Consider the following 27,370-nt stretch of genomic DNA (forward strand, 5'->3'; position numbering starts at 1 on the left):
AGGCTTAGCTTCAATTCCTGCCAAGGGTTTAATCTGCTTCTTTTGAATAAGCACATCTCTTATTTGTTCTTTCCACAAAGAAAAGTTTATCCCATCAAACTTTTTAATGCTAAAAAACTCCTTTTCAGACATGGAAGAGGATGCCATGATGCAAATGAAGTAAAAATCCCAAATGCTAGTGCCTACAAGAGAGAATCATACCAAATACCAGGTGCACCCAAATGTGTATGCCACAATAGAGTGAAATATCACCAAAACTCATGTCTCAAAGCATCTGACTCATGTGCATATACTATGTATCCATATGAGCAAATCTGGCCCAAAAGAAATTGCAAACTGCAATGGCAATCCAAAATGCCAATAAGTGCCAAATGACTCAAGCATAAACACCGTCCACTGGCATATGCATTAATAATATCTCATCCAAGAGAGCATAGCACTATCAGTGTATCACCTGCAATGTGTCAAAGCTGTCTCTCAGCATAGAATAGCATCCATGTGCAAAGCATCCATAAAAATAGCATCCCACAAGGCAATTTGGGCCTATCAGCGCATCTAATAAGGACCGCAATGCATCCAAATGGCCTATAAATCATCCACTGCAACCCAATGCACACCACGAATGAGCGCACACTGCTCAAACTGTAACCAGAGTGATCTGCATAAGGTATGCTCAAGAAATCATAGTCCCACGATAATGACCGCTACTGAAAATAGAACTTGAGATGCCTCAAAACATGGGCGCCATTGCATAATCGGACTTAGCAAGAAAATGCATAACAGAGAGACGAAATCGAATACACAGAGATCTATAACTCTGAAAATCCTCCACCGAATCGCGTAAGAACTGACAGGTAAGGGTTTTTGGGCATCCGAAACGCAATGGGACAAATGGTTTTGGAAATCGTGGTCCCAATCACTGGGTCCAACACACGAAGTGAAAAACGTTTTTGAAAACAGAGCTGTTTGTAAACTCCACGAGAGTGCGAATGATGAGCAACATAGAAGTTTTAGGATCTCCTGAGTCCACCGAAACTGACAGATCTGCAAATGGTTGCTCCAAACTTGAGTTCCAACACCCGGGTAGAAAAACGCAGAAACTGACACAGTGAGTCAGAAATCCAATGAAATGATCCCAGATTCAAGAATAAAGATGTTTCCAAGCTCTTGAAGTGAAGTGGACACCAAAAGCAAGCAATAGTTACCTCTACAAGTCAATATGGAGTCTCTGTTATACAGGGAAAAGCTCAAAAAATGACTTTTTCTTTGAAAACACTTAACAGGCTCTCAAAACCGCTTCGCAAAACCAAAGTGACTTTTCCAAAGGTTCCTCCAAGGCCTCTGCACACTCGGATGCAAGTAAAGTCACCCACAAAGCTTCCCACAGAGCTTCTCCTTCCTCCCACAAAGCTGTTGAGCATCTAGGCATTCACTCACACTCAGCTAAATCACACGGGCTCTGATACTAGTTGAGAGTGCTCTCAACGGAAGCAAGAACGGAAGAGGGAGAGAGAGAAACGGAAAGCCACATAAGTTTTGGTGGGTGCAGAACCCTAATCTTTTTTTTCATTCATTTATATATGTGTTTGAGTATTGTACATAACCGGGGTAAAGGCACAGTGACCTTTAACCCCCACAACAAGCCCCCATTCAGTGTTCGGGTCTCCTCCTCAAAATGATATAATAGTCTCATCCATCTCGTGTGTGAGAAAGGCTCATGTCAGTCTTCGGAAGACTCGTTGTGCCTTAGATGTCGACAAATGGCCTAGGGCTAAACTCTCGTGTGAGGTGAGCTCTCGCCTCTCTGCACTCGTCGTCAAACCAAGGGTTTTGAGGCATCTTCCCATCTTGGACCCGTGAGGATCGAGTTGTGGGAAAGGAGCTAATGGCAACGTCCTGTACCATTGAGGTAAGGGTGTCCGAGCCATGGGCGAGGTCTACATCATTTTCAAGTAGGGCTAGAAGCACTCTCGCTTAGTGACTCACATATTCTAGGTCGAGGGCACGATTCACACACACACACACACACACATATATATATAGAGAGAGAGAGAGATATAGAGAGATTTAATTATTTTTAAATTGTTTTGCAATATTTTTAAAATGATAATGTATGTACACATGATGTTCAACATTTTTAAATTAGTTTCTTTGTTTTTCGAAATTGCATTTCTATATAGTCTTTAACTCTTTCACATAAAAATCATAAGAGCTTTAATCTTTTCGACCATGGCAATGGGTGATAGAATCAATAAAAATGAAAATATAAGTAATCAATCATAATGTAATTGAGTTGTTTGACTTATTCTAACTTGTATTGAAGACTATGCGCATATCTACTTAAGATGACAAAGGAAGTTTAATAGAGCTTAGCTTGATCGACCATTGTAGGAACCTCAAGATTTTTTCAGCTTGATTTTTTCAGCTTATGACCTATTGATCATATCTATGAGATGCATCAAAAAATCCCTCATTGTTCTATTTTGGTTCATAAAATGAGTTGGATTTGAAAATTTTCATTTCGTATTGTTATATCTCGTATCGATTGAGTTTGATGCTGAGGAGTACCCTATATTACCTCTTTCATTTGTTAATTGGATGAAATACAATCAACATTTATCAGGATAAATATACCAAGTATGTGACACCTTCCATCCCTCCTAATCTGATAATTGTTGTAAAATTAAAAAAAAGTCTCGAAGGATTCATATTGAAATTTAAAGGACAATTTGCGATTTCTCGATCTGATCATATGTGGATTCATTTTCTTTGTCGGAGATCATTTACATATGACTATCTAATAGTCCTATGAGAAACTTATATCATCTAAATGATTCTATGTATGAATTCATTGTAAATTTGACAAATGCATTTCTTATGAGGTACATGTTTGAGTATCTCTGACTAACCCGCATAAAAGTAGATAATACATGTTTGGTCTTACAACATCACTAAATACCAAACCTCCCATAAGGTTGATATTTAATGGAGATTAGCCCAATGGAATGAATAGAAATAATGCTAACATCTCGCCATAATCTTACAATTATTAGTTTCCATCTTGGGTTTTATGGAATCTTTGAAATACTCTTCTAGGATTATAGAGAATGAAAGTCGAAGATATTTTCACTCTGATTTGTGGTCACTTGTAGTCTTGTACCCATTGGAATAGATTGAGAATACATTTTTTTTGTGCTCATCAGCGCTTGACCCAAAAATGTGGATCGTCCAAGGAATGTTAGCATGGCATATTCTTCCTAACTCAACTAGGTCTTAGGACCAAACTCCCCCTTGGGAGTATAGATGAGGTGATTCAAGTGAGATATAATGTTGATTCGAACCTCCATTCACTTGTGGGAGGTTGGCGATCTAGGGAGGATCAATTCCCACTAGTGTAGAGCATCTTTTACTTGGATTCTATTTGTGTGTCTATTATTTTGGGATGTAGGTAGGAGCTACAATTAATTTGATAAATGAGAAGGAATTTTCCCCATTTCTTACTTGGGGAGACCGTTATATTCGTATCCAATTCACAATGAGAGATATACCCGCCATCAAATTTGAAATTCTAGGAGTTTTCTATTCTTATGATGAGGTAAGAAACCATGAGGGCTCAATGGTTTTGGGCTGGGGTTCAAGAATAATCCTATGCTTAAGCATTAATGTGACAAGGTGCAAAGGGAAGCCATGAGAGGGCTTTAATGGAAGGATCCTATAGGACATGGCAACACCAAACAGTAAGCCAAGTGGCAAGCACTAGGCATGGGGGAAGTCTCTAGAGAGAACTCAATTTGAGAAGAAGTTAAAAAGAGCGACCTATAGTTCACATCCCTCTCTAACCTATAGTAGCCCTCTAATCCTATTGACATAAAATCAGTATTTACAATGGTACTATAGTAGGTTACAATCTTTTGAGTTTCGATGAGTTGCAAAAAACAAACTAAACTTAAATGAAACTATAGACAATAAATGAAGGCAATAGATAAGCATTTTAAGCAGAACATAACTACATCCCAGCCAACCAGTATAAATCTACTGCAGCTAGCAGCCTGTAATCTCTTAGATCTAGCCATCAATTTGCAAATATGTTTCTAAATTGTGCAGTAATATTAAGCTTTCTTCAATGTCACAAACTCTAGTAAAGAACTTTCAACTCATGGAATTGTGGACATGAAGCTGCTTACACTCGTGCTCCTCTCTGCTACCCATAGCATCTTGGTACGATAGGCTATGGAGTAGAGCTCTGAACGTCCATAGATATAATCTATGGAGTAAAGCTCTGAACATTCATGGCTATAAGCTATGGAGGAAGGCTAGGTATTTTCCATAATCTATCCTCGTGTATAGTTTCATCGTGCACTTTAATGAACCCATGATAATTTTTTGACAATTTGGTGCTAGAAGAGCAATTCTGACTTGTTTCTATCCCTAATTTGTAGCTTCAAATTGACTTGCTACACGCATTTGCATTTGCAAGTTGAAGATGCAATAGAGAAGATCTTGAGTTAGCATGGTTTGCTTCATCGACCTACACTAAGGTCAAAAAGAGAGATGGACATGTCAAACAAAGCTACCTTAGTACTTTTTTTAAAAAAAAATCTACAAAGCTACTTTAGTACTATTTTGTTTAAAAAGCTGTCTTCAGGCCTTTATGCCCCCTTTCTTTATCTCCAAATATAATCTCTCTTTATTTATGTCAATCCTTTAAGTAAGCGCTTAGCCTCATTGACTTTAAACACAAGGACCAACACATCAAAGATTGATAGTGAGAGGATCACAGATCTAGACTTGGTGGATTGAAGTTGAAGAGCGGGATCGAAGAATCAAAATCTGTGCATGGCACGAAGAGCGAGTCAAATTTAAATTCGAATCCCAAGATCTCAAACGAATAAGAAAAAAGTGGGCATCGCATTGTTCTTTTGTAGCTAAAGCTCTTTGCTTTATTATTTTGAAAAAATCTCATTTCATAATGACAAGTCCAAAGAGAGAGAATAATTACTGAAAGTGGGGAAAAGGGCAAGGAAAGTAAAGTCCATTGTTGGAGAGGAGACACACACAAATATTTTCTAGATTTCTTATTGGAAATTCACAAAAAAGAAAATTGAATACTAAATATAGAAACCCGATTAGAGTCTATTAATGATTCATTAAAAAAAACTCTAACTGAATCCATGTCTCAGTTATTAGATTCTCAATTGATCACTCCTATCATAAAATCACCAACTCCTCCATGCTAATTTGATACATCTACCTCCCACATTAGAGAAACCTCAAATATTTTAAAGGATTTAAAGCCGCTAATTTATAACAAGGAATATAAAGAAAGAAACAAGAATGCTATAAATATGTTCTTGCAAAAATGGCAAGATTTCCACCAATTCAAGAGTACCCCTCCTAAAAAACATGTCATAGAAGCCATTCTTTCCCTTGGAAATAAAGTGTATAAATGGTGGATAAACCTTAGAGAAACCAATAGAATTCCAAAGTATTGGGATGAGTTTGAACCAAATTTTTTTAGTGAATTTTTATTTGAAAATGAGTTGGAAAGTGCATGGGAAGCATGGGATAATTCTAAGATGTATAATCATAGGGAGGCGGTTCTTAAATTCAAACACCTTATGATTATGAGAAGGATTGAAAGAGAGGATTATAAGAAGGCTAAGTAATAAAATATTTGTTTTAAATATCTAGGCAAGAACATTCTGCTTGAACTCACAAAGTATTATGCTTAAAGGTATTGAAAAGTATATAAAAGTAGAGTTTATGAGCATACCCATACGTGTTGCCTATTATCGGTCATGTGGTAGCCCACCTTTGGTCCTCATGATTTAATGAGGATGCATGGAAGTATTAAGGGGAAAAAAGTAAGGATTATGTGCCACATAATTTCTCAAACTACTTGTTAGTTAAGAAATTAAGTTGCATCCAATTGCCCATAGATATGTCCTTCTCTGCACCATGGTGTCCCAAAGTTTCTAATCACTACCGTTTGCAAGAGACACCACACTCAAGGTTATCTAGATGCCTTGTATTGCCAAACTATGCATCTCGACATAATATTTGTTGTTTTGGGCATTGCCCGTAATAGAGTGATTTAAATGGCTCCTTCATCTTGAAACACATGGTAGGGCCGGCCTTCTAGATCCAAGGGGAACATAATGTCTCCACTTATTTGTTCTAATGACTTCCACACCAACAAGAATGCGAGATACATATTTGTGTTTTTAGTTAGATGATGATTTTATTTCTTCTAGATTTGAAAGAATTAAACTTTTACTTGATGTTGTTGAGAAGCAATAAGCCTCTTTTAATAATTTAATGGTTGAATTTAAATATGTTTTTCTGTTTGAATTTCCTGATGGTTTAGCCCCTAAGAGAGAAATAGATCACAAGATAGATACATTTATTCGATTTAGCCCTATTTGTAAACCTCGTTTAAATTTAGTCAAATGAAAGAACGTGAGGTAGAAAGGCTAGATTCCTCCAAGTAGCTCACCTTGGTCTAGTATTATTGGTAAATCAAAAGGATGGTACTGTGCGTTTATGCATAGTTTATCGAACTTTAAATAAATCACAGGAAAAAATAAATATCGAGCTTTAAATAAATCAGAATAAATATGAGTATCCGATTCTTTGCAAAAGAACTAAGGTACTTGGGACATAGTATATCCTAAAAAGAGATTTTATGGATGCCAATAAGGCAAGGGCCATATTGGAATGAGCAAATCCTACAAAACTACAAGAATTACAAATATTATTGGTTTTATCTTGATATAATAGGAAATTCATCCAATAATATGCTAAAATATTTTTTTCAATGACAGATCAACTTAAAGGAAAGGGAAGTACCTTCATATGGGATGAACCTCAAAAAAGTTAAAAGTAGCAATAGTAGTAGCTCCAGACTTAAAGGTAGTGGATCCCAATGAACCATTCATGGTTGAAATAGATGCTAGTGGGTCAACTAGGAGCTTTTGAATGAAAAAAGACCATGCTCAACAAAATTATGTGACATATGAGAAGACTGTATGCTATAGTTATGCTTTAAAGACATGGAGACACTATTTGTATGGTGCTAAGTTTGAGATCATCTTTTATCAAGAAAGTATCAAATGGATTTGCAATCAACCAGAGCTTAAAGTAAGAAAAGCTCGGTGGGCTGCAATAATGCAAGAGTTTGATATCCGATTAACATATAGGAAGGGGAAATTTAATGTGATAGTAGATTCCCTAAGTCGAATGCCAATGGTTAATGAATTGAGGTTTAGTCAATTCCAAAATGATTTTCTAGAGTCTTTAAAAGAAAAATGCTAGTTTAATCCTCACTTTTCTGAAATATGGAAAGCAATTATGAGGAGGGATCCAATAGGTCTAGTAGCTTTCATTGAGGAGTCACGTGGAAATGGTGACACACCACAAATTGGTGATAAAGAACTCAAGTGAAAAGTTTTATTACTAAAGATGGCTACCTACTCTATAAAGATATAGTATGTATCCGACATCATAATGACATTAGGCACCAAATTCTTTTTGAGTGTCATGTTGGCCCCGATGTCATGATAATCATATGTATGTCTTAAAAGACAAATCTTTTAGCTTGGAATAGGCAAGGATGTCTAAGATTATGTATTTGTTGGAGTAGCAAGAAGGATTCAGCAAATGAAGCAAAATGAAGGAGTTTATTCATGAGAGATATGCCCAATATATAGGCACAAGTTACATCCAAGAGTGACATCATATGTGAGCTCAATAGAGCATCTAGATCCACAAATCACTCACTGATTTCTCAATCAAGCCCATGAATCTCTCAATCACACCTACTAGAACCTTCTACCACCTAACCTGGTCACACTAACCACCATGTGGTGACACACACAAACCTTGTACTCCTAGGTACACCCCATTACATCAATTTGTCCTTCATTCCCCCCCACAAATTGATGACCTCATCCCTCAGCAGTAGTACATGGGATGCTCCATGGCTTGCCCACCATCATGTGGCAACACACATGGCCCCAACCTGTGACTCACTCCTAAGACTCTTGGTTTACAACTAGGAGATAGACAATGACTATGTATGGAAACCCCCATGGGTCCAACAAGCTAAGACTCAAACAAAGGACTAACAAGCATTCAAGAATGGACTATCCACGGTAGAGAACCAATATTGACCACACACACAAACAACTTAGAAAACATATGGGTCATCACCCTTATCAAGATTGACTTGGGTGGTGAAAGCAGTGAGAGCTTTAACATCGTCTGGTTCTTCTTATTCTTCTGTCTTTGCTTTTTCCACAAGGTTTGCTAAACATTTCTTCTTTGCATAGCGCTCTTTCTCAAAATGTCCAGGTTTTCCACAAAAGTTGCACTTCATCTTGCTCTTGCCCTTGAAGTTGCTTTTGGCCAAATATGCCCCATGTTCTTTGAAGTCATTTCTCTGTTTGATTTTTATTTCCTCTTCCAAGAGGGATGCCTCAATTTCCACCAAACTAATCTCTGGTATATTGGTGAGAGTAGTGACAATAGTGCCAAATTCCTAAGCTAGGCTTCTGAGTAAGATAGCAATTACAATGTCATCATCAAGATCAAACTTGATGCCAGATAATTGAGTCAGTATGCTCTTCATGGAGTTTAAATGAGAAGAGATGGATTCTCCTCTATCCAATTTCAGATCAAAGAATTTGATGAGCAAGATAAACTTGGAACACCTTCCCTGTGCTCCAAAGATAAGATGATTCCATGCAGCATGAGCAGTCTCACAGCCATCAATGTGATGGATGAAAGAATCACTTAATCCAAGAGCAATTATGGGTATTGCTTTTTCATCCTTAGGAAGCCATAAAGCTTCTCCCTCCCTAGTGGTTGGTTTCTTTTCTTTTCCATTAGCCACATTCTAGATCCCCTTTTTCATGAGAATAAATTTCAATTTGGTTTGCCAAGTATGAAAACCCTCTCCCTCAAACTTATCTATCTTGATTTTGGAGGCCATAGGGAAGATCTTACCACTGATGTGCCAGTGTCTAGTCCTTTACAATTCAAAAAGAGCCATCACCATATAGATGCATGTTACAAGCAATGAAATCTGAAAAGCCAACGTCATTTGCATGTTGATAATAGTGAGGGTCTTGGGATTTGCCTTGGAGTTTAGTGACCTTCCTATTGTTATATCTTGGAGTTTTCTTCTTCTTCATCTTCCTAACACATGGAGTGTTGCTAAAACCACAAAGAAGGCATGTTCAAAGACTATCTTTCCATGAATACAAAGCCATGAAGGAAAGATTATCAAAATACCAAGTAGAATGTTTGCAGGATTCCTAATTCCTCCTAGCCATGGATTCTCCCTAACATAAGGATACTTCAGCTCAGAGGACAAGGGTAATGGCTCAGATATTGGAGAGCAGGCTTAAGCAAATTTCGTGGAAAGAGGAGAGAAATCCTTCATTGTGAAGAAGATGACATGGCAATCAAGGAGGGCTCGAGGACGGTGAACCAAGCTCTGATACCACATGTCGGAGTAGCAAGAAGCATTCAATAAATGAAGCAAAATGGAGGAGTTTATTCATGAGAGATATGCCAATATATATGCACGAGTTGCATCCAAGAGTGACATCATATGTGAGCTCAGTAGAGCATCTAGATCCACAAATCACTCCACTGATTTCTCAGTCAAGCCCATGAATCGATCACACCTACTAGAACCTTCTACCAACTAACCTGGTCCAACTAACCACCATGTGGTGACACACACAAACCTTGTACCCCTAGGTACACCCCATTACATCAATTTGTCCTTCGCAAGAGCGCTTGATCAGTGAGCTATGGAGATCCCATCTAGCAATGAGAAAGTATTTCCCATTTAGAGACCCCATCTAGCAAATGGGAAAGTATTTCCATGGATTTTATTGTTGAATTACCTAGGACACAGAGGAGGCACGACTCTTTGTGGTTGATTTGTACATTGGTTGATCAAGATGGATCAGATTATTCCAACTACTGAAGAGGTTAAAACTCATGAATTAGCAAAGCTATTGCAGAGCAAATTTATAGATTGTATGGGCTCTAGCCGGTATTATTAGTGACTAGGATAGCAAAATTTAACCACCATTGTTGGAGGACTATATTCATAAGACAAGACACTACTTTGAATATGAGCACTACGAATCATCCACAGAATGATGATCAAACTAAAAGGGTCAATCAAGCCATTAAGGATATGCTTCGAGCATATGTAAGTAGAAGGCAAACTAATAGTATTTGCCCATACTGCATGTAATAGTGTCGAGCTTTCAACTACAAGTTTTAGTTCATTCATGATGATATATGGATATCAACCTAAAGCCCCAATTCCGGTAGGACTCAAAAAATAGAAAATTCAAGCAATCAAAGACTATCTTGAAGATATGAATCATATGCTCAACTTAGCTAATGATAGCATTAGAAAGGCTCAACATAGAGCAAGAAGCTATGCAAAACCCTACTATAGAAAGGCTCAAGAGAGAGCATTAGAAAGGCTCAAGATAGGACAAGAAGTTATGCAAACCCCCAATGTAGAAAGTCAAAGTTCAAAGAAAATTTGGTGCCAAAATCATCAAAAAGCTAAAGAGACAGGTAAATGTCCAAAGCTATCTCCTAGGTATTGTGGACAATTCCTAATACTTCAAAAAATTAGAGAACTTTCTTACACATTAGCCTTACTACAAGAAGGATGTAGAGTACGCATTGGAAAAGGCTCGAGAGAGAGCTCTATCTAAGAAGCACCTAAAAAGAGGAAACTGGATGAGGAGTTCACATGTGGTAAAGAAGGGAGCTCTTTGAGAGACCTATCCTTGGTTCGTAAACTACAATAGCTCTCTAATCTTGTTGACGTAAAAGAGGTCAACAATACATTCCCTGAAACCCAGATTCATGAGAATTGAACACAAAAGAAAAGCTATTGATCTTCCTTGCTTACCACACGTATCAATCAAGGGATTCTAATATTTCACTACATCCAAAGGTGTAATACAACAATTCCTTTGCTAATTTTCAACATCAATCAATTCGAACCTCCACTATGCTTCGCCCAAGCTTCATCCTAGTCATGGTTAGATCACACCTAAGTTTGGGTCTATAAGCAATCACATTGCCTTGGCAAGACTAGCTCTAGTGGGTCTCCTTGGCCAAGCCACTACCTATGAGTTACCAATTTGTTCTTCAAAAGGCACACGATAAGGGAGCCAATTCTCCTCTCATTGCTTGTTATGGTTTCACGTTCTATTTCACTTCCCAACGGGGGTTACCTCCTCTCACCATACAACCACAAGTACCTGAACTAGAAAAAGTCCTCTCTGGATCTTCTTTGGAATGGTCAGAGGAGAGGTTCGAAAAGATATGGTAAAGATTGATGCATATAGAGGCAACCATTGAGGAGTATCACAAACACTTTGAGTCCTCCCCTACTAAATCATTACTCCTTCCTCACAAGTTGGTGCCTTCTACGACCATGAGTGACTTGGCCTATTGGGCAACTTGGGGAGAGTGTAAGCAAACTCAAGGTGTACCTTACCCACTATCTCAACCTTATCTCCCACTCAATAAATCTTTCAATCAAATTGTTTGGGTTTGATATATGCAATGGTATTTGACACATTTTTGTCCACATATAATTGTGGCCCGATCTATCATGTCACAAAGTCCCCTCTTGATATGCTTGGCCTCCAAGGAAACAACCAAAAAACCAACCAATCCCAAATAAAAAAGAGAGGACACCAACTAGGATTGATAGCAAGTGTACTAAACACGCACCATTTAGCAAGATGTGAAATATACATGCCAACCATGTTGAGCTAGCGCGCACATGCGAGAGAGAGAGAGAGGGGGGAGGGGGGGGCGGGCGGGGCCATTTCAGTATCATTTAGCTCATATCTTGAGAAACTAAGATAGTAAGTTTACCCTTTGATAGACTAAGAACGTAATTTGGAATTGAACCTCTAAGTAGATTAATGTCTTCTAAATTAGCTTCAAAATTGCAAGGAAATTTGTGTACAATAATATTAAGCCATTGCTTATTGTACATAAGCAAAAAAGATTTAAGGAAACCCGACAAGATCTCTATTCAACAATGCTTGAACTCTACCTTTTCATCATAAAGAGACAAAAGTAGAAATTTGTTGTTTCTAGACTTACAATAGAAACTGAAATTTAGCATTTATATTGCCTCATTGGAATGAATAAAGATGTGCCGTTGGGCAATGCCTGATGGTTGTTCACAGGATTTTCATTCCCAAAATGGCACTAAATGTCAAAATATAAAAGCACATGCCACTGAATATGTCTCTTTCAGGGAATAAATGTCAAGAGTCAGTTCCAGGTGAGAATAAAGTCATTTGCAAAACTTCAGTCAGAAACATGACCCATTCCGTAAATTGGAAATTATACTTGTAATTATAAAAATCGACACACACAATCAACTATGGCATCCTAACCATGCTGGGGGCAGGGGGCTGGGGACCGGGACGCACTTTCAATTAATCCAAATCAGGGCATGCGAAATTAGAGGATTGCTTCATTACGCAACAGATTTATTATCATCCATCTACATGGACCCACCTACAAGAACTGACAAATAATTCGGTGCAAGAGAGATTGATATTTCCTTGTTCGGGGCTGATGATTTACAAAATATGGGCTCTGCTTAAAAATTTGCCCTTCAAACATACAGCTACTATACAGAGACAGGCAGGCCTTTCTTTGCCATGCTATCGAGCACATCATTAAGCGCTTGACAAATGCTGACAATCTGCAGCCACATAGCTCGGAAGTCAAAGTTTTGCAAGTAATAATCACCTGAAAGTCTTATATAAAAAAAAGGAAATCCCAATATCTCTTAGAACCCATGTCACAGAATGGAACTTCAAAAGCAAAAAACCGCAATTGTCAAAATGAAGTACTAACTTGTTGATCCCATTGTTGCAGTTCTTCAATATCATTCTCAAAGTGGATCACCCCTTCTACCTGCAGCTCAGATTCGACATTATCACAGGACAACAACCCTATGTTATGATCACAAAAAGAATAATCCTTTGCAAAGAAACTATATTATGGATGCCGCTTCAATCTCAAAACTTGTACTCAAAAGGCATACTTGATTGCAAACCATGCATGTTTCAAAGTGGGGCTTTCTAATCATATTATCTAAGGCATTAATTCCATTAAGGATAACATTTTTTTAGCGTATATAATGTTTATATACAGTTATTCACAGATTTGTTAGGCAAGTAAACCCTAGTTGCAGGAAACATACCAGAAACCAAATTGAAAAACCCTAAGACAGCAGAGACAAGATATAAAAGCATGATCCACAAGTGGGTCCATAGGCAGCAGCAGCAAGCATTATACTGTCAACGTCAATCATGATGAAGCTAAACCTCTACCTCTTGAGTGCAATAATGGATGTAATATGCAAAGATGTACTAATTGCTCTCATAGATAAAGAACGCTACCTTCTACACTGCGTATCCCGCCAGCCTTTCGCTAAGGGCAATCCACGTGACTGGGAGGCAGAGGGTGCAGTAACCCCATACTCAAGACTTTCTTGGTGCCATGTGGCACACTGCGACAGACTTATAAATGGTACTAGACCTCGGTTTTAGCCATCATTTCTGACAGCCTGCAGCAGACTGTGTACAGCTGGACAGAACTATTGGCACCCACCCACAATGTGGCAGCACGTGGCGATTCTCTATATAGCATGGCATACTATGCAGTTGACTGGGCAGATCAGATGAGAAACAGGTTGCAGCCTGAACATCTACAGCTGCCGGAGAAGGTGGCATCCCATGGCAGCAGGCATATCAACATTGACACGTCCCAGCACTCCTAAAACCTCTGATCTGCAAGCAAACACAAGAACACACCAACGTGAGGAAACTGAGCAAGCTGCTCAACACCCAACCATGACATCTATGGGATGTGATCCCGAATCAGGAGATGTCCCCTGCGAGCCACAAGCTGAGCTACTAGCACGAACTCCCAACCAGATCCAATCCAGCCTGGTGTCCCATACCACCAGGTGGCACTGTCAAGCCTGGGATCTGCCGCTGGGCCTTGGGCTACACTATGATGCAAGCGCGCGTCCGCGACTCAATCCAAGATCAGACCTAGCACTTGGGAACGAAACTTGCTCCCATCGGCTCTCTCTGAGAGCTGAACCTCTGGGCCCATTATATAGACTCGGGCCCCAAGCGCCAAAAATAGCGAAGACCTCTAACTGGTTCGTACCCTTGCCACGCAACCCGAGAATCAAGCTTGCCTAGCTCTAAGCCTCCCCAGGCTACCTAAGTTAGTCTTGTGTACCCAGTACACGTCGGATACCAATCCGTGCACATGACATACTTCCCCTCCTCTAAGAACTCACTCCTGAGTTCGCTAAAAAACCCGAGAATGTCCTCTGGAGATTCTGTAATGTCTCCCATGTTGCATCCTCCTCAACACGATCCTTCCACTTGATCTTGTATTCCGTGATAGTTCTATTACGAATTTGTCTTTCACGAAATTCAAGAATACACTCAGGTTCGTGTGGAATAAAAGTCAAATCTGTAACTTCTATTATTTCTTGAGGAGAAAGAAGTTGATCATCCGCACCCAATACTTCTTTCAGTCTACTGACGTGAAACACTGGATGTACTTTAACATCAGGAGGCAATTCTAGTCTATATGCAACTAGTCCAATTATTTTAATAACTTTTAAGGGACCACAGTATCTGTGGGATAACTTCGGAACCAAACCAGTACTTAGGCTTATGGATTCCTTGGGAATTCGCAAATATACCATCGTTCCTTCAGAGAACTCTCTAGGTGAACGATGTCTAGTAGCATAAAATCTGTCCCGATTTTGGGCACTTCTAATAGACTCCTTAGCAAACTGCAACATTTCTTGCATATCTAGCAAGAAGGTCTTTGCAGCATCATTTTGGATTCCCTTTAACCCAACCATAACTGGTGACTTAGGTTGAAACCTGTACATAAGCATAAAAGGACTGTAGCCAATACTCGAATGCTTTGCACTGTTATAAGCAAATTCTATCATAGATAGATAATCTTTCTATGAAGACTATCTCTTGGAAACATATGCCCGAAGCATATCTTCAACCAATTGATTGACCTTCTCTATACTGCCATCGCATTGTGCATGATCTGAGGAGCTCATACTTAGAGTAGTTTCTATCTTCTCAAAAACAAGTGTCCAAAAGTTACTTGTAAACTTCGAGTCCCTGTCACTGACTATGTCAGAGGGCAAACCATATATCTTAAACAAGTGGTTCACAAACTCGTGAGCCAGCTGAACAGCTGAAATAGTTGTTCTAGTAGGTAAGAATCTAGCCATTTTGGTCAAACGATCGACTATGACCCAAATGGAGTCATGACCCTTGCGCGTTCGAGGCAAACCAGTAATAAAATCCATGGAAATACTTTCCCATTTATTACCTGGAATTTGCAATGGCTGTAATAAACCCGCGCTTCTAAGTCGTTCTGCCTTAGTAACCTGACAAACCCGGCAACCTACCACATAGTTTTCAATAAATGCACGCATCTTAGGCCAATAAAAGGTATGCTTCACAAGACACAGAGTCCGATGTATACCCAGATGTCCAGCACTAGGAGCATCATGACACTCCCAGAGAATCTTGGATCGAAGTTCCAGAACATCTAGGACACAAATCTTTCCATTCCGGAACAGCAAGCAGTTCCTAATCATCTAATCATCCACTGACCTCCCGCCGCCTATACCGTAGGTGGCACAATCCCCGAGTCTTGGTCAACCATGGAGCTCCCATCCTGGAGTTTCTGCAAATAAGAACTGAAATGACTCTCAATTGCGCAAAGCCCTCTCAAGGATTGAAATAGGTCTGAGGATATTTCCGTAAATGACATAGCATTTACAAACTTGACTCAACTTAAGGCATCCGCCACACTATTCAACGAACCCTTTCGATAACGTATTTCAAAATCAAAATCTTGCATTAATTATGCCCATCTAGCTTTCCGTCCCCTCAATTCAGACCCATCACACACATACTTGATTGACTGATGATCGGTCAATACAAGAAACTTCGAACCATACAAGTAGTATCTCCAAACCTTCAGTGCATACACGATTGGATATTGGGTGTCGTCTAGCTTCTTACTCTCAAAAGCTACAGGTCTGTCCTCTTGGAATAAATCTGCCCCAATCGCAAAATCACTCGCATCGGCCTCTAGAACATAAGGCCGGGTAGGATCGGGTAATGCAAGAACGGGTGCTTCCTTGATAGTTAACTTCAAGGTTTCAAAAGCCTTGTTCAATGCATCACTCCAAGAGATCGACTGGGTAGACCTGCGTCCACGACCTTTCAATATGTTCGTTAGGGGTGCCGTGATATGTGAATAATCACGCACAGACTTCCGTAAAAATACCGTAAATCCTAAGAAAGAACGAAGTTGTTTCGCAGTCTGAGGGATAGGCCATTCTAAAACCTTCTGAATACGATCCAGATCAATGCTAATACCTTTAAAAGAAATCTTGTGTCCTAAGTAAATGATCTCCTTCATAAAGAAGTCACATTTACTCATCTTGGCGTAGAGCTTATGCTGTCTTAGAAGAACTAAGACAATCCGGAGGTGTCCTATGTGATCCTCTAGCGCTCGGCTATATACCAAGATGTCATCTAAGAACACTACAACGAATTTGCCCAGAAAATCTCGAAACAAATCGTTCATCATTTGCTGGAAGGTGGCAGGAGCATTGGTCAAACCAAAAGGTAATACGAGAAACTCGTGGTGGCCATACCTAGTTCGGAATGCGGTTCTATCTATGTGTTTAGCATAGATAAGGATTTGATGATAACCCGTACGCAAATCAATCTTAGTGAAATACTTCGCTCCAGCCAAACGGTCTATTAGATCATCAGAACAAGATACAGCGTATCGATTCTTAATTGTCACTTTATTCAATCGTTTATAATCTATACACATTCTCCATGTAGAATCTTTCTTCTTTCTTAAGAGAACAGGTGCTCCCCAAGGCCCATATTCATATAATTTTGTAGCTGTGAAGCTAACTCATCCTCCTCAAGCTGGCACATCCTATAAGGTGGAACACTAATAGGTTGAGCCCCAAGTACTATATCTATGCGATGGTCTACTGCCTGTTCTAGAGGTAAATCTTCCGACGGTTGAGCAGGGAATACATCCATGAAATCATCTAACAACGTTCTCAATTCTCGGTGTTCAAACACACTTAAATCATTCTTGTTATTTAGAGAGACAACAAATGAAGAAAGCGGAATCAAAACACACTGATAGACATCATAATGAGAAGTATTATATTCTGAAGCTGCATCGCAGATACAATAGGTCCCTGAGAAGAAGGAATATTATCACACTGAATACAAAATTGGGTGTCCTTATCCAAAAAAGAAAGAGTATGATCCTTCCATCCAATCCGAATATCGTGGGTTTTAAACCACTCTATTCTAATTAACAAGTCCACATGCTCCAAGTGCATGACATAGCACGTAAGAGCCGCTGTGTATTCTTGAATCCAGATAGAAAGCGCTTCAATCTTGCGATTCCAAAACAACTTCCCAGCTAGAAGCTGCACCTCATAGGTGTGATCGCTAGGAATCGTAGACAGCCCCATCTTCTGCACAAGTTTGTAATTAACAAAGTTGTGAGAGCTGCCCGGGTCAAAAAGAATGTGAACTCTTTGGTCCCTAACTTCTCCAAAGACTCGAAAAAGATCATGGAAACCAAATAACGAAGTATTAAAAGTGCAATTACAAGAAAGTCGACAAGTAATGACATTTACAAAAATACATGTCATCGAAACTTGATTAGCTCCCTTAGCTTTGGTACCCAATCATGCCTGGAGCTTCGATCCTGACGCTTTCTTCTGGTTCTTGCGCTTAGGACAATCATTCTTAGTGTGGCCCCGCTCCTCGCAGATGAAGCAACATCCCTCTTTCTTTAGCTTTAAGGTACGAAGAAAACGAGCACGACCATTCTTCGCTTGAGTCAAATGTTTCTTAGAGGCGTTGTCTAAAGACTTCGACTCCCCGGTACTTGTGGTAGACTGGAAGAACTTCCTCTTGTTCTTCCCACCCGTGTCGGCAACTGTGGTTCCCTTTGCACTGGCCATGGTATCATCATAAATACGCGCGTAATTCATGGCCTCTTGCAACATGGTACACTTGTTGTTCTTGATCTGTAACTTGTATGAGTCAGGCAAACCATCCACAAAGAAACCTAACAAGGTCACTGGATCCATCTTTATAGCTCTGGTCTACAAATCCCGAAACCTCTGAAGATAAACCTCAAAAGTCAAATTCAGCTTGGACATATCGAGGGCTTTGAGCTTGCCTGCGATATCGTAATCTTCCTCCTTCTTCAGAAACTCTTTCCTAAAGACCCCTTCGAATTCTATCCATGTTGCAAGCTTGGGTTGGAGTTCCTTCCACCACAATGAAGCCTTTCCTGACATAAACCCGGCTGCAAGCTGTATTTTCTTGTCATCCAGATAAGGGTGAAATTGAAAGTGTACTTGCCACTTGTACAACCAAGTGTCAACAACCTCCTTGGTACGAGACTTTTGATCTCCGGGAAAAGGATCTGGAGTGATGTTCGGACCTAACACTGAAGCCATGGCATCCACATGCGTGAGCGCCTGAACAATGCTAGTCAAAAGTGTGCGTGTAGTTTGAATCCCATGGAGTTGCTGTGTCAACCCCGTTTGATTCGTGTTAACCTACTCAAACTTTCCATCAAGAGCAGTGGTGAATTCACTGAAGGCTTTCTTCGTAATCAGATCATCGTAGAGACCCTGGTCATCCTCCACATGGTAGTTCATATCCTGGTCTCCCATCGCAAGCTCAGGGTCTACAGAATCAGCCATGACTGAAATCTGATCTGAGAAGAAGATAGGCTAGAGAAGAGAAACAAGCAGGTGGCCTTGGAGCTAGGAAGTAGAAACGAAGTGAAAGCTGGCCAAGAAGGAGGCGATGGAAGAAGGGAAAGCTGGTCGATGAAGAAGGTAAGCTGGCTGAGCTGAGCTGACGATTCAGCTCAGATTCTTGAACCTGGGACTCCGCTCCTAGCTGTCCGTACGAAGTGCTGTAGCAGGCCGTACAAGTGTTGTGGCTCCCGGGTGTGAAGGTGTAGAGGGGCTGGAATTCTGCGCAATCTGCAGACTATGGAAGAAGGCAATTTGGCCGAACTTATAGCGGGAGAGCAGGCATTTAGTAAAGCCCTGCTTTTCCAAAAACGGAGGGGTAGCGCTTTTTTAAGCTTCCAGCCCCCCCCGAAAAGCAACTGGCCGAAATTGCAAACTAGCCCTATCCTGTTGCGCACCTTCCTACGCTCCCCTTCTACCTGCCATCGCAACCCCTGAGCAGCCAGCCGACATGCGGGATCCCCTTTGGTTCGCCCCAACTCTACGCTCTCTCCTGACTCCCTTCTGACGCCTCTACCTGGACCTCACTACTTTCTCCTAACTACACCTCTCTCCCACTCTCTCAACCTATCACTTCTTGCAACGAAATCACCCTGCACTCTCTCTCTCTCCTTCCTTCTATCCCCATCTAATACCCCTTCCCTTAAGCGATGAACCAATAGACACTGGCAGGGTTTGAACACAAATTTCGCATACCTGGAGAAAGAATCGTCCAAAATTTTCGCAACAGAAGTTCCTACCTCAGGAGTTGGCTCTGATACCAACTGACACGTCCCAGCACTCTTGAAACCTCTGATCTGCAAGCAAACACAAGAACACACCAACGTGAGGAAACTGAGCAGGCTGCTCACCACCCAACCATGACATCTACGGGATGTGATCTCGAATCAGGAGATGTCCCCTCCGAGCCACAAGCTGAGCTACTGGCACGAACTCCCAACCAGATCCTATCCAGCCCGGTGTCCCATACCACTAGGTGGCACTGTGAAGCCTGGGATCTGCTGCTGGGCTACGCTATGATGCAAGCGCGCATCCGCGACTCAATCCAGGATCAGATCTAGCACTTGGGAACAAAACTTGCTCCCATCGGCTCTCTCTGAGAACTGAACCTCTAGGCCCCTTATATAGACTCAGGCCCCAAGCGCCAAAAATAGCGAAGACCTCAAACTGGTTCGTACCCTTGCCACTCAACCCGAGAATCAAGCCTCCCTAAGCCTCCCCAGGCTACCTGAGCTAGTCTTGTGTACCTAATACACGTCAGATACCAATCCGTGCACATGACAAACATGGTGGCAGGCTGATATCAGCTGGGCCATTAAACCAGCCTGTTGCACTTGAAAGCAGCTCCTCCCAAAATTGATGACCCATGGTGGCTGATCTCAAACTTGTGATGACTTGGCCCTGAGTGGGTGGCCTGGCCCTGAGTGGGTGGCTAAATCTGACCCTGCATGGAGACCCCAAGCTTGATCAGGCATAGGCCTATACCTAGATGAATCTAGGAATATTCCCAAACTCATCCTCTAAAAACACAACATAGTGCAGTTTCAATCTCATGATAGTCACTCACAAGGTTGATCAGGCATAGGCCTATTGGGACGGTGTTGGAGGCCCCCCCTTGGGTGCATCAATAGATGTAATGTGACTAATGGAAAAGGTGGCAAAAAGGCCCTATGCAAAGTGGTGCATGACGTAGATTTGGGGACTCTAATTGTCCCACGTGCAAAGATGTATCTAAATTGCCCTCATATATAAAGCCCTATACCTCCTATGGACACCATCCCACCCACCGTTTGCTAAAAGAGGTGCTCAAGGTGATCTGCATGCTAGGAGGCGGAGGGTGTGGGACCACCTGTACTCAATGCTTTACTAGGTGTAATGTTGCATATGCGGCAGACTTATAAAGCAGAAACCATAGATCAGCACAAATAATCAACAAAATCAGCCAGTGAAGTTACCAAGATGGTCTGTACTAGTATGGACAGGCTGCACCTAAGCATAGGAATAAGCAAAGCAGCTCCTTTCCCCCAGCTCATGAACTGCACACATTTGAAAACCCCAGAAATCGGCATGCAGCCAAAGGCCCTAAACCAGCATACAGATTCGCAATAGGTATAGACATCAGGATAACATCCCATTCTTTCACAATTCCAATGCTAGATAATCAAACTTTGGATGAATCAACTTTCATTTTCCAAGGGCTGCTACACTACAGCACAAGGTACAGACTAGACAAGACTGTAACCAAAGAAACAAGTAGAGAAAGAAGAGGATCCAAGGCCTGTAAAGCTACAACACAAGACTAGACAAGACTGCAACTAAAGAGACTAGTAGAAAAAGGTGAAGACGGGGAGGGACCAAATGACTACTATACATACCTGATCAATAGAACCTCTCATCCGATCTTCAGATATCATCCTAGCAGCTATTTTCTCAGCCTGCCAAAAAACAAGAGATAAATACACCCTTTTCACACTAAATAAGCAGCAACATATCAAGAACCATTGTCAAACAAATACAAACAAAGGGACAAATTTACCAAAAACCTGATTTTCCATGCACAAACTTCTAGCTCAACCTTAAAGTTTTAAGCCCTATATTGAGAAGTGCAGTCATGAGAGGACTGGGAGCGATTATGTCTTCATTAGTAGACAAACAAGGAATTGCAAATGAAGGAGGCCTACAATGAACAACAAAGGCAGAGATTGGCTTGTTGGGATAACTATGATCAAGGGCTTGCTCTATGGTGCATGTGTGCATCTAGGGGAGTCACGTGTGTGTGTGTGTGTGTGTGTGTGTTGTAGAGCCACATCTAATGCTATGATGTGTCTAGTGTGTGACCTAAATGATGATGTAAGCCAAAGGCCCCCGATTGACATGTTTGATGCCTTTGACTCTTGGTTACCTCTGCTTCCCTCAGAGGGAGGGTCCTTTGATCAGCAACATGAGCCTCATGCAAGCCCTCCAACAAGCAATGATCAGCCAGTACCCCATGCTGATTTGCACGTTTCTCTTCCACTATTCATGATGCAATGATTGAAGAAAGAGCTGTCAATAGATAGCAAAGGCAAGTTCTCAGATGGCTTCTTGACACATTGAGGGACAGCAAACAAGATCAACCTCTTGCTGCCCGGACAAGATCAGGGAATAGACAAATACATGGTCACTTTCTTGAGTTTGCACTCCTTGCTACAGCTTGCAATGAAGAGCCTTTGTGCCATAAAGATGCTTTTGACAGCAAAGAGTGGATGGATGCAATGAGAGCTGAGTTACAATCCATTGCCAAAAATGACATGGGAATTAGTAGATCTCCCTCCCGACAAGCATGCCATTGGTACCCGGTGGGTCTACAAGTTAAAAAGGAAATATGATGGCAGCATAGATCGACACAAAGCCTGTCTTGTTGCAAAAGGGTATGCCCAACAACAAGGCAATGACTTTGAGGATTTTTGCTCCCACTTCCAAGATTACTACTATTAGATGTGTTATTACCATTGCAGCCCATCACCATTGGCAAGTGCACCAGCTTGACATCGAGACTGCCTTTCTTCATGGGGATCTGCAGGAAGAAGTTTATGTGACACAACCTCCTGGCTTTGAGGAGGTTGGTTCTGAAAACAAGGTATGCCACCTGAGAAAAGCCCTTTATGGTTTGAAGTAGGCACCCAAGGCATGGTATGCCAAAATTCATGCACACTTACTATCCCTTGGTTTTTAGAATAGCCCCACAGAGCCCACTCTTTATGTCCGTGGGAGTGGATCTGATTTCTTAGTGCTGATTTTATATGTGGCTATATCCTTTTGGATGAACATGTGCCACCATGACCAGAAAATACCAGGTATTCTGAGATGTTTCCAAAATACTTCAGCCCATACCATGGAGGGGGGTTTGTAGGCCATCTTCTCCCGGTTGCAGTGATGCCCTATGGGCCTTGGTATGTGCTTTGTAGGCATAGTTATAGGCACTTTAGGGTTTTAGAGCCTTTTATGCCACATAGGACATTTAGTCCTATGTGACACCTAGGACACTTAGTCCTAGGGTCTATCTTCATGTACCTTGTACTTTCATTTTCTTCTATCTAGTTGACGTGACAGCCTTTCAGCCTCGACTCTTGTGCTTGCTCCCACACTCACCGCACCTACAGGAATCCACGCAACTGAGATCTCTCTCTGGCAGTCCTGTGTCACATTCCATGGATAGCACCTCCTCCGGTACTCCTAACAAGCTATAGAAAATGAAAGTCACTCTCTCAGCATTGTCAACTCCACAAGACTACACATGGTGTTGCAAGCTCAAAACGGGGCTAAGCTTAATGGAAATAACATTGAAGCTCTGATACCATGAAAAGAATGCAGTAGAGAGTGACAGAGAGGGAACACAGCGCTATAGAAAGCAACAAAAAATCTACTCAACTATGCACAAACAAAGCTTAATGGAGAAAACTCCAAAGCTCTGATCCATCAAAGATGCAGTAGAGAGTGAGAGAGAGGGAAGACAGCACAACAGAATGCAACAAAAAATCTAGATGACTATGTATTAACCATGTGAAGTATTTGTATACAGCCCACATCATCCCAATAAAGCACTCATTGCGAACATTAAGTTCTGCACATAAAGCAGAATACTCTTCCTTCTCAAATCTAACAAAATTATTAACTGCATGACAAAGAGTTAACTGCATTTCTTTAAAGTCACCTTTTGGGGTTCAATGCCTAGCAAAGCTCCCAACTCCTCGAAACTGCAAGGGTAGATGAACATGAGCAGCTTTTTTTTTTAAGCTCAACAAATGCAAAAGGAACATCAACACCATCAGCCTGATGAGGTGGTTTTATAACTTGCAAACCTGATGTTTGTGTACAGTTTGCTTGCACTTAGAAGATTATGCTCGATCATAGCACGATCTAGCACTGTAGAATTATCAGGCAGAAGAGCTTTCTGGACAAGGAGTGATAGCAAACAGTTATTGACAACATTGACCTGCAAACTAATTAAATTGAGCTACCTTTTACATTCCAGAAGATATCTTAACAGTACCCCCTTCACCTGATGAGGCTTAAGTTCTTCAGCAAAAGCATCGACTTCTGGCTTCCGCAATATTCGTTCTAAATAAACCTGTCAAGGCCATCAGAAGCATTCAGCCAATTTTCAGGAGGTCTTGGAAAAATGAGATAGCTTCAACATCTAACAAATCTCTACAACACTGTTCCAGTAACAATAATTTTCTGCTTTAAAGACCTTTTGAAGAATTGGGTAGATCTTTAGCTTGGAGCACCTTTCATCCTGTAAATTTAGAAACACCACAGTTACTTGACCATAGAATCCAACATGTTGCAACTACATGTTCCAAAAATCATGCAAATTTGACAACCTTGTAAAGGGTTGCAAGCACTCTTGATCTCTGTGGACCAGCTGCAGCAAGGATGGTGCAGGTGACTGCTGCTGTGAGAGCTTGTTGCAACTCTTCTTCATCTATCTGTCTGAAACATTGCAATAAAGCAATCAGAATGTTTTTTTTTTTTTTAAGGACAGGATTAACTGTTGGGTGTGACAAGCAATCTGCAAGCAAGAAGAGGATCGCTGGAAACCCACATGAACCCTAGAAAAACAGAATGTCGAGAAGAAAGGCAACAGACAACCAACTTTTGATGATAGCAGCAGTACACTTGTGATCTTTCACCAAACAAAAAAAGCCTTCTGAATCCAAAGGAGTCAGGGAAAAGCTCAGGTTTCTTAGTCGACATTCCTTCCATTCAAGCTACAACTCCTTGTGAAGAAGAGTACTGTTGGAAAGGTCACCTCCCCATCTGTAAGCCCCCATCTAAGGAGAGCATGGGGGGGGTGAACCTAGGGTTTGAGGGAATACCACATGGGCAGCATCCTGGCTGCCATGTGGGTGCTAGTCAGACAACAAAGAGTGAATTACCTGGAGAGATCAGCATGGCTGCGTCAGAAGACACCTTTGTGAAAGGGAGATGGTGGGGACAGGATGTCTTGGATCTGCCCTGGCAGAAAGGATCGATGAGGAGCATGATTGCGTGGTGATCCAGAAGAAGAGGCGCTTGCATGACGGGGTCCTTGGCAAGGTGCAGGGTAAAGACCTGCAACAGATGTCTGCAGCAGCAAGGCCAGCACATGGCGCATTAATGGCGGGGGGAACCAGCAGGAGTGTCGGCCATAGAACTGGCTGGTTAGGGCTGGTTGGAGCCAGCCAACCAAGCCAGCTATTGGGCAGAACTAGGGGCTGGACCCGGCCTTGAAGTATGGGCCAAAGGCCCTAGAAAAGAGAGCCCCAAAGGGGCATTTACAGGCAGACCAGGTCAGGGCCTGGTCGCCTGTTTGGGTTGGCCAAAGGCAGCCTGACTGGTCGGTTTTTGCCAGCCCCTTGGGGACCTATAAAAGGAGGCCCTCCAGATACTCAATCATCTGGAGCAGCAGAGCCTCAGCAGATCAGCACCTATAGGGCCTGTTGGGGTAAAGGCACATTGCCAACCCTTCATTAAAAGATAGGACACCTATGACTGTCTTAAGACAGTCATAGGGTAAACCTAATCCTAATAAAACACAAGTGAGTTTGTGGTGTGGCTCATCATTTTTCACACCCGCACTTGAGTGTCTCTCTCTCACTCTCACTCTCTTGCTCTTCTTCCCCCTACACTCCCTTTCAACTGGTATCAAAGCCATTCCCCTCCACTCCCTAGCCTACCCACCCCTTTCCGTACGGACATACGTCGAGCGTCGTACGGCCGTACGTCATCCGTACAGTCGTACGGAACGCTGACACTGCAGGGCAGCGGCGCATTGGCGGACGCGGGCTGTGGCGTGGGCACGGGCGGCAACACGGGTCGCGGGCCTCTTTGCATAGCAGCTGCTAGCTGCAGCTCGAGGCGCCGCATCAAGCAAGCAGCCAGCAGCTGCATAGCAGCTGCTACTAGCTGCTAAGCCTCTCGAGGCATCGCGCAGCTGGATCTCCTTTGACGTGCGTGTGTGCGCGTAGAGAGCCAGGCAAGTACAGCATTCGATTTTTCGCTGAAAAGACTCGACAGATTTATTTTTTTTGGGAAGCGTGCCTACTGCAGGTACAGAAAGTACAGCGAGTACTCTGCAGGTACAGAAAAGTACAGCAGGCACACAAATTTTTTTTTGGAAGAGGAATAGTGCTGAAGCACTCTGTTTTGTGCGTGGTACATGCATGTACGCGCAAGTACGGAAGTACATGAAGCGTTCCTGATGCATTCCTGAAGCATTTCAGCTATATACTGTGCATTTGTTGAGGTACAGCAGGTACTCTCGTGTCCCTCACGCTTGAGGTGACTTGTGCCACACTGGTGGTGTTTGCGCAGTTACTTGTCTTTCAGGAAGGTCAGATGCTTGTTTTGCAGAAGCTTCTATGCATTTACTGAGTGCAATTCTCAGTTTTGGGTGACCATTTCAAAGGGCTTTTGCCTGGACGTGTTCGCAGTATATGCCTTGAGGCAGTGTGTAGCCAGGGAGCACACATTTGCTTTGTTTCCGCAGTGCATTTGGTGACATTTGTTGCAGGTCACATTCTTTGTACGCACTTTGAAAATCTTAGTTGAGCCACGCTTGGTCTTGGTCAGGGCGCATCGAGTTTACTCGGTCCCTAACTGCCCATCGTTGACAGTGCTCAAAAGATTTTCTTCTTGGTGTTTGTACGTTGTGATTTGTGTTGTTACAGAGTACACAGGGGCAGTCTATGCATTGCACATTGTCAGGTAAAAGTGTCAGAGAGATTTTCATATTGCATGCTACCTCAGTGTTGAGGTGTTCTCCACTTGGTTCAGGTGTCAGATCAAGGGGCTTTTGCCCAGACTTTGTTTGATAGCACTTGGGTTACCGACAGAGATCTTCAGATTCATTTTCTCCCCTTGGTATAAGGGTGATTGCTTGGGATTTATCCCATTTACTGTTGCAGGTTATGTGACAGGCTGAAGTGTCTTTTTTTTTTTTGGGTGTTTGCCAAGTGGTTTATGCAATTTAACTCAGTGCAATACCTCATCTGAGGTGGGAGAAGTGATCAGTACAGTCAGTACAGCAGTGTTTACAGCAGTGTTTGTGGTTTGTCAGATGATTATGCACTGTTGAGCACTTGTTGAGCAGCTGCAGCAGTCTGAAATTACTGTTTTTATGCCTCTTTGAGCACAGTACAGTGTGTCAGAAGGTACAGTATTTGCAGGGTCATTTACTGTTTTGCTGCAGATTTTCCTGACAGTAAAAACAGCACCATTGAGAGTGCTTCTGGCTCTTGAATAGAGCAGGTTTTTTCTGAGAAATCAGAGTTTTTATTCAGTCTTTTTTACTTCCAGGAAGTCAGGTACTTTCCTTATCTGATATGGCATCAGGGGGAAGTGATTCTTCGATTCTGAACATAAAGAAACTGGAAG

At 41.7% G+C, this 27,370-nt stretch overlaps 1 protein-coding gene across 2 annotated transcripts in view; it reads right to left on the reverse strand.

Moving 5' to 3' along the window:
* Positions 1–12,279: 12,279 nt before the first annotated feature.
* The window catches only part of COP8 (Proteasome component (PCI) domain protein), a 37,528-nt gene continuing 22,437 nt past the window's right edge, over positions 12,280–27,370 (reverse strand). The window contains exons 7-15 of one of the 2 annotated variants that reach the window (XM_087395944.1): positions 24,337–24,445; positions 24,204–24,248; positions 24,012–24,080; positions 23,812–23,903; positions 23,664–23,706; positions 21,346–21,405; positions 20,926–21,006; positions 12,937–12,996; positions 12,280–12,781 (exon numbers count right to left, since the gene is read on the reverse strand). In XM_087395944.1, coding sequence (XP_087252070.1) covers positions 12,707–12,781; positions 12,937–12,996; positions 20,926–21,006; positions 21,346–21,405; positions 23,664–23,706; positions 23,812–23,903; positions 24,012–24,080; positions 24,204–24,248; positions 24,337–24,445 — 634 coding nt within the window. In that variant the 3' untranslated portion in view covers positions 12,280–12,706. The remainder of the gene's footprint in view (positions 12,782–12,936; positions 12,997–20,925; positions 21,007–21,345; positions 21,406–23,663; positions 23,707–23,811; positions 23,904–24,011; positions 24,081–24,203; positions 24,249–24,336; positions 24,446–27,370) is intronic. The other variant, XM_087395936.1, reaches the window with a different exon arrangement.

Source organism: Dipteris shenzhenensis, chromosome 2 (assembly GCF_047967505.1).
Source record: "Dipteris shenzhenensis isolate YYH24624 ecotype China chromosome 2, Dip_SZ_1.0, whole genome shotgun sequence".
NCBI lineage: Eukaryota > Viridiplantae > Streptophyta > Polypodiopsida > Gleicheniales > Dipteridaceae > Dipteris > Dipteris shenzhenensis.